At 33.6% G+C, this 8,420-nt stretch overlaps 1 protein-coding gene across 1 annotated transcript; it reads left to right on the top strand.

Moving 5' to 3' along the window:
- The first annotated feature begins 357 nt into the window (after positions 1-357).
- LOC107821243 (ethylene-responsive transcription factor ERF095-like) lies at positions 358-1,060 on the top strand. The gene has a single exon (XM_016647667.2). It carries the CDS (start codon positions 463-465, stop codon positions 847-849), a length of 387 nt encoding a protein of 128 aa, XP_016503153.1. The 5' UTR covers positions 358-462; the 3' UTR covers positions 850-1,060.
- Positions 1,061-8,420: the final 7,360 nt, after the last annotated feature.

Raw genomic sequence — 8,420 nt, 5'->3', positions numbered from 1 at the left:
CTCAGTGTATGTACGTTATAAACATGACAACCTCAAGAACGTCATTCCTATGTACATCACTTTTAGGGACCATCTTGGTATCTAGCAACCTATTAATTAACATCTGTAGATTCTAATTAATCGAATATTTACTAGACATATATTTAAATATGGTACAGTAAAAGGAAGGGCTGCCTCTTGATTGGAGCATGGCTTAACAATTACAATCAATTTAAATTCCCTAAAGTTTGACTTTAGATAGCCATCTGCAAAAGCAACATAATATTAAAGAATAAATAACAAAGGAAACCAGGCTAAAGCCATCACGTACTAAGATTCATCCTGGAAACTTTTTATAATTGCAATAATGATCTTGAATGTTTTTTTAGGACGTCCCCTCACTATAAATAGCACCATATTAACTATTAACAGTAATCTATTCACATCACCTGCGACTGAAAATTAAAAATAGTTTCGCGAAACATGGATGATCAAGATAAGTCTAATGACAATAAGGAATCAAGAGAAGAAGTAAGATATAGAGGAGTAAGAAAGAGGCCATGGGGGAAATACGCAGCGGAGATAAGGGATACCAACAAGAATGGGGTGAGAGTTTGGCTGGGAACTTATGCTACTGCAGAGGAAGCAGCTAGAGCTTATGATAAAGCTGCATTCGAAATGAGAGGTCGTTTTGCAGTTCTTAACTTCCCCCATGAGTATCCATCTTTCTCCTCCTCATGTCCATTGTCATCATCTTCCTCTGTTCAGAATGGGAATGAAGTGAAAGAAGTGATTGAATTTGAGTACTTGGATGATAAGTTGTTGGAGGAGCTTCTTGGTTTGGAATCTGACAAAACCCAGTTTAAGTAATGTACGATTATATGCCTAGTTATTTACGTTTGGATATGCAGTTTACACAGTTGTAATTTTCTCATCAGCTGTTAAATTAATGGCAAATCTATGTTTTGCCCTTTTGTTTTTTCTTTTTTTACTTACGTTTCGTAATCTTGACTTTTCGCGGTACTATTCTGTTGGTTTTGACTTTGAATATTTGTATTGAAACCAAGAAAATGTCAAAAAGGTCTATTGACTCGAGAAATTCAACTCCCTTTAATGATCTTGACGTATGTCATTTAGCTTTGGGAAAATTTCGACTTTATTAAGTTCTATCCATAAAAATTGCACGTGCGTCTTATTTGGTCGTCCCCATTTAACCTATACTCATATTTTTAAAATTATTTAACATATACTTTAATTTTAACAATTTTAGATGCCTTCTTCTTTCTCTTGACTTATGCACTCCTTTCTTCCACCTCTTCTTGTCTATCAAATTAACTTTTCAACCACTACTTTAATATATTCACTAATAAAATGTGAAGTCAAATTAACAACTTAACCTATATTTGATCAAATACTGTCATAAAATAGCAAAACAGAGTATTGTTATTGTTCTCTATTTGAATTCAGAAACCCTGTCAACAGAAGGTAAAACGTGGGCTTCTGCAAATTTTACAATCCTTTATTTTGCAAGCTAGAGATATAAATCCAAATACATCGAGAGCGCAACGGATACTCTCTAGTTCATCTTGTTATATGTTTATCTCATACTGAATATACAGAAATTCCAAATCCAGTATGAAGAACATGAAGAATTTCCCATGAGGTAAAACCCGATGTGATACCAAACCAACTCTTAGTTACACTGAAAAGTTAATTTGTCCTAAGTTTGCACTACAAATTGAAGAATTTCAGACTAATTTGTCTGAAGTTTGCACTATGAAGTGAGGAAAAACTAAAGTTTGCCCTTGCACTATGAACTGAAGTTCCTGAAATTTGCACTACAAATTAAAGAAGTTCAGACTAATTTGTTGGAAGTTTGCACTATGAAGTGAGAGAAAACTGAAGTTTGCCCTTGCACTATGAACTGAAGTTCCTGAAGTTTGCACTATAAATTGAAGAACTTCAGACTAATTTGTCTGAAGTTTGCACTATAAAGTGAGGGAAAACTGAAGTTTGCCCTTGCACTATGAACTGAAGTTCCTGAAGTTTGCACTGCAAATTGAAGAATTTCAGACTAATTTGTGTGAAGTTTGCACTATGAATTGAGGGTTTTCCTTGCACTATGAATTGAGGGTTTCCCTTGCAACTGAAGTTTGCGTGATTGCCTTTGCAAGTCAGGCCAAACTTCAGGCAAAAATATCTGAAGTTTTGCTTTGATAAGGTTACACTTCAGGCAAAAATTTCTGAAGTTCAAACTTCACACATAAATGTTTGCTACTTCAGGCCTGTATGCCTGAAATTACCCGAAAAGTGGGTACGCTTGCAATGTTTTTTACAAAACGGGTTTAGGTTAAAATGTGACCCAAAAACTGAGTATAAATGCAAATCCCCCGTTCTATCGTTAGTAGATATTTTTCTTTTTAGATTTCAGTTCTATCGTAATTGTTCATACTACAAAATAAGGTACATTAGCTACTACAGTTGATTAAAATATGATGATAGTGTAATTGTTTTTAACACTATTAGCTTATCTATCAGAATTATCATCCAATATGCATATATTTACCAGCTGTTTTAGGTTAAGGATCTAATTAAGCAAAAGAATGACATAGTGATTATACTTGAACATACTGATTCTTGTGATGATGGATTAAGGATTTTCAAAATTTCAACATAATCTCTTGACCAGAAATTCAACATTCCTCCAGGATTTTCAAGACCAGGGCGATAACATTTGAAACAATCAAAAACAAGAAATGCTCATTGATGTATTTTAGTTAATAGTACTTCTATTGCAGGAGATTTCCTTCTGTGTTTTCAGTCACTCGAAAAATTACAAATATTTTTACGACTAGAAGAACCTATAAATACAACTATTTAAAAAAATTTAAATTATACAAGTGTAAAAAATATTACATTATGATATATTTTAATATATTAGAACAGAATTGTTTACCTTATTTTTTAAGGCAATTAAGTATAATTATCTGCAAATATTATATAACGTGTAAAGCTTTTCTTCTACTATTAGTAGATAAAAGTTAAATAAAATATAAGGAGAAGTAGTATCCCTTCTCATTCTATGAATACAGACTATGCTTACATCGTGCACATGATCGCATCCTTTTCACTTAACTACGAGTAACACATGCTGAATTATTAAGCCACTTAATTGTACACCAACCAAATCTAACATATTAACTTTATTAAGAATCTTTTAGGGGATCTATCTATGCTAATACTGTTTTCTGTTTTCACCACTATATATTAAATTAATCCATAATAATACCTCTATTTCATGAGTACGTAATCAACATGACAACCTCTTGAGCCTCATCCCTATGGACATCACAGCTAAGTATCATGCATGCATCTCCGTATCTAGTGATATATTAGCATCTATAGATTCTAATTAATTAACTAATCGCTCTATAATTAAACATTTAGCTATAGAATATTTTAAAAAGAAATACGGAGGAGAATTGAAGGGCTGCCTATGATTTAAGCAGGCTTACGTGCCAATTAAAAGTAATATAAAATCCTAATGTTGACTTTTAATAGCCATCTTACTTTAAAAAGAATATACGTAGCCTGTATACATTAAAAACGAATAACAGAAAGCTACTTACCAAAGTAGCCGTCAACGTACTAAGAATCATCGTCATCAAAACTTTTTACTGAAATAATTTGAACTATCCCTCCACTACAAATAGCATCTGTAGACAATTAAATTCTAAAATTTAAATGCATACGGCCATATGCGGAACTAGAACTTCAAACCTCATCGGTTCGAGATTTTAGAATGAGGAATTCCAGAATTAATAACTTAGTTCTAAATTTAATATTTGTAAATATTTTATGAATCTCTTAACACAAAAAAGCTACTGGATTCTTCCGATTCCGTAGCCAGGCTACTAGCTCCGACGCCCCTGCACAACATCATATATATATATATATATATATATATATATATATATATATATATATATATATATATATATATATAGCCTTAAAACAACCCAACAAAAAAGAAGCTAGAGGTTTAAAAATTAACTGAAGGAGTGATAAATAGTGGACGAAGAGAAGTCCAGCAGAAATAAAAGAGGAGGTAAAAGAAGAAAAGAAACATGAGGAGAAGTAAGATACAGAGGAGTGATAAGGAGGGACTCCAATTGGAATGGGCTTCTTCTTATGTAACTAATGTTATATGCATCGCATTTATGTAAACTAGACAATTATATTATTACGAGATTAGAAACACTAACCTTTTGAAATCGTTGCACAGGTCCTCCACAAAGTAAGAATCCAGGGCTGCAGTTTTCTGTTATGATCCTAGTAAAACCTTGGACGAAATTGCTTTTATTGGATGAAAAACGTCTTCCTTATGTAGACTCGTTTTTCAGCCAAAAATAGCTCCAAAAAACGTGTAGGATTCTGCTTGTGCAAGCAGAATCCTACTCTAACTCTACATGATGACTTTTTTCCCAAGTCACCTTTTACCTAAGTCAGTCCAGGATTTTACTAGGCATAGCAGGGACCACAGAAATAATAAGAGCCTACTAATTATAATATTAATTCGAAAATTTGGATGAATTAATTCCAACTATAATTAATTACAATTTATTTCATTAAAAATCTGCAATTGAACTCCTCAATATGAATTTCGAAAATTCACTAATACTTATTTTAACTCCCCATGTTAAGGTCACAAATACCTTAATTAAATTAAATTACTGACAATTTAATTTAATCAACTAATTAAATCCTTTATAATTCCGCTTAAGCTATTTCATGTGACGGATACAAAATCTACCGGCCGGGTTTTTACATGAAAACTTATAATCTTACAGAAAGGAGTATCATCAAACTCTAAACCGAGTCATGGATTCTATCAACTAATTATTATTTGACAAATGTTATTCGTTATTGTCCAATCTATTAGGCATACACTAACTCTGAATAGAGTTGTACCTTTTAATAAATCAAAACAATAAACGAATCATATTGATCATAATAATTATATCAAGATTAGGAGTATAAGCTCATTTAATAAATTAGAGAAAATATTTTATATATATTCGGTACAAAAATATATTTTCTCTACTTGGTCCGTTCAATATACACTAAGTATACTAGCACAAGAAGTAGGAGTAAAACCACTTCAATAATCAAGACAAATTATACTATACTCTTGTGCTACAATCATCAAGCTATTTTGCCCAATAATATCTTCGATTGTGAACATAGTTTATTAATTATGAGAACCGATAATTTAATCTCCATACACTAAATTGTCTACTACATAACTAAAGGACACACATGTAATAAATGATCTATTTAAAATAGTACTTTATTGAATAGAATAAATTAAATAAATAATTATTCCATAAATAATAAAACACAATACTATGTCTAAACCGCATGGTTAATAGTATATCCCAACAATCTCCCACTTAGACTCATAACCATGCGTCTACAACTCTAATACCCATTCCTTCTACATGCTTGTCAAAAATCTTCTGTGGCAAGCTCTTTGTAAAAGGGTCTGCCAAATTGTCCTCTGACGCAATCTTCAACACTCTTGCATCACCTCTTTGAGTTATGTCCCGAATTAAGTGATATTTACGCTAAATATGCTTACTCCTTTTATGGCTTCTTGGTTCCTTCGAGTTTGCAACTGCACCACTATTGTCACAATAAAGTACAATCAGTGCTTGAACCGAAGGAACTACATTAAGTTTTTTTAGAAAGTTCCCGAGCCAAACAACCTCTTTAGATGCCTCAAATGCAGCCACATATTCGGCTTCCATAGTGTCAATCACCAACACATGATTGCTTGATACTCCTCCAACTTATGGCTCCACCTCCTAAGGTAAAAACATATCTTTAGGTAGATTTTCTAGAATCTCTATCTGACTAGAAATCTGAATCAGTATAGCCAATGGGTGCAAGATCACCTGAGTGATAAACCAACATATAATTCTTAGTCCTTTTCAAGTACTTGATTGTATGTTTAACAACAGGTCAGTGTTCTTGTCCAGGGTTAGACTGAAATCTACTAACCATGCCAACAGCAAAGCAGATATCAGGTCTAGTACATAGCATAACATACATGAGACTCCCTACAGCAGAAGCATAAGGGACCGCCTTCATCTTTTCTATCTCATCAGTCATTTTTGGGGACTGATTTTTTGACAGAGAGATTCCATATCTAAAAGGGAGAAAACCTTTCTTGGAATCTTGCATGCTAAACCTGGTGAGAATAGTATCAATATAAAGTGCTTGGGATAAGCTTAATATCATTCGCTTGCGATCTCGCATAAGCTTGATCCCAAGGATATGTGCTGCTTGTCCCAAGTCTTTCATATCAAAACGCGAGGACAACCATTCGTTTACTGAATTCAACATGCTCACTTTATTTCATATTGTAACGACCCAACCGATCATTTCGACTTTTAGAACCCCGTTCCCCTAAATAAAACTCCCTAAATATGTATTTAATGATTTATGACTTGTGGGGATGGTTGGTTCGGGATTTAAAAGTGTCTGGGTTGAAATCAAAATACTTGATTCCTTATGTTAGCCTTAAAAGGGCAAATTTGACTTCGGTCAACACTTTGAGAAAACGACCCCGGAATCAGGATTTTAAGGTTCCAGCAGGTTTGTATGTTAATAAGTGAACGAGTCATATTATAAGTGATGTAGGGTCTAAGGAGAGCCCTAAGTCTTAATCAAGTTGGAAATTACATGATAGACTAAAGTTTCAAATAAGTACACACAAAAACCTAAATTTGGACGAGCATGCCCCTATATATATATATATATATATATATATATATATATATAAGGATTTATGTAGTGGACAACCTATCAAATGAAAGATCTTTGAGTCTAGTTTCTAACGCTTTTGACCGTTCGTCATTTGGATATTTCTACAAGGACTTACGGACGTTTTAGTAAATGGTGTCCAGCAGGGCAAAACTTGTAATACGAGGTACAACCTGCACAGCGCAAGGTACAACTCGCTGAAGCACCGGTGCCTTTATAAGGCAGTCATGGGCAACAACCATTTTTGGGGATTTTCTTGAGCTAGGGATTGGTTCTTTTATGGTGGATTCGACCTTGGGGACTACTTAAGAATACAAGGTGAGTTTTTTTTGTATATTTTAAGTTAATAACATCCTATTAACACTAGTATTAACATCCTTCAATCTTTGAAATCCCTAGAAATCTTTCGAGTTGTTTAAGAACACCAAATTTCTCAAACATTGGAATTTCAAGGAAAAGCTTCAAGAAGGTAATACTAATGCTTCAAGCTCATTTTTTATGAGTCGGTGAGAGTAATTCTAATAGTTGTTTCAAGTTGTTATGGTTAGATAATTGATTTCATAAACTCTAGTTCATGGCATGAATAGTGTTCTTGAGAAAATGAGGGAAAGATAAATAGTGTTCTTAGAAATGAAATTAAAGGATGCAATGAACCTATGGAATCATATTCTAGTTTAGTTGGAAGTATTCAACTAAGTAATCACCAAATTGAATGTTTTGGAAATGTTGGTTAAGGAAGACGATGAATAGTAATTTGGCAGTGTTGGAGAATTAATGTAGTATCATTGATGACTTCAAATGGGTATTGAATGATAAGAGTGGAGTTGAATATGCTAGTAAGTGAACTTATTAGACGATTTGAGTTGGAGGCTTGTAGCCAACTTGAGAGCCATAAATGGATATTGATAAATATTTTTGAGTCATATTTTGATTGTAATTGGGATTGTAATTGTAGATATCCATTTGTTGGTGGCGTATGAGTATTTTATTCAATGTTATGATGTCGGAGGAGGATTAAAAGCTTGCGAATGTTAATAAAGCGAAAGCGAGTTTTGGAGCGTTGGTCATCGGTCGAGTTATTTGAAAGGCTTGGGAGCCGGCTATGGAACTTCGGAGCGAGGTAAGTCTCTTGTCTAATCTTGTGAGGGGGAAATTACCCCATAGGTGATTAAATTAATAATGGTTGTTAATTGTGGGGGCTACGTACGCACGAGGTGACGAGAGTCCGTGCGTAGCTACTATTAATGCTAAAGTCCGGGTAGTTTAGGATACAAAGCATGAATTACTTGTGTAAATTGTATTCGTTATTTAATTGAATTATTTGATATATAAATTGTGAATTGTTAGGAAATATAATAAAGATGAAGATTTTATATGCTTAATTTTCTGTTTAAATTAATTAACTGTTTAAAGAAATTATTCATCCTCCCGAATTTATCTTATAATGAATATACTCTCCTTTCGGAGGTACATAAGAAAATGTCCTCCTTTCTTATAGAGCGGGCCGAACGCCTCGGCAGGATAGATGCATTTATGGATCGTGCCGCACGTCCCTCGACAGTGTACACAAAACTCTGGATCGGGTTGTACGACCTCGGTAGAAATCGTGCTTA

The sequence above is a fragment of the Nicotiana tabacum genome, chromosome 19 (genome assembly GCF_000715075.1).
Source record: "Nicotiana tabacum cultivar K326 chromosome 19, ASM71507v2, whole genome shotgun sequence".
Classification (NCBI taxonomy): Eukaryota; Viridiplantae; Streptophyta; class Magnoliopsida; order Solanales; family Solanaceae; genus Nicotiana; species Nicotiana tabacum.
The sequence above is the reverse complement of the archived record's forward strand: the minus strand, read 5'-3'. Positions and strand labels throughout refer to the sequence as shown.

What these genes read in the sequence shown, in the direction of transcription:
- LOC107821243 (XM_016647667.2), top strand. Translation starts at nt 463, where the DNA reads ATGGATGATCAAGATAAGTCTAATGACAATAAGGAATCAAGAGAAGAA.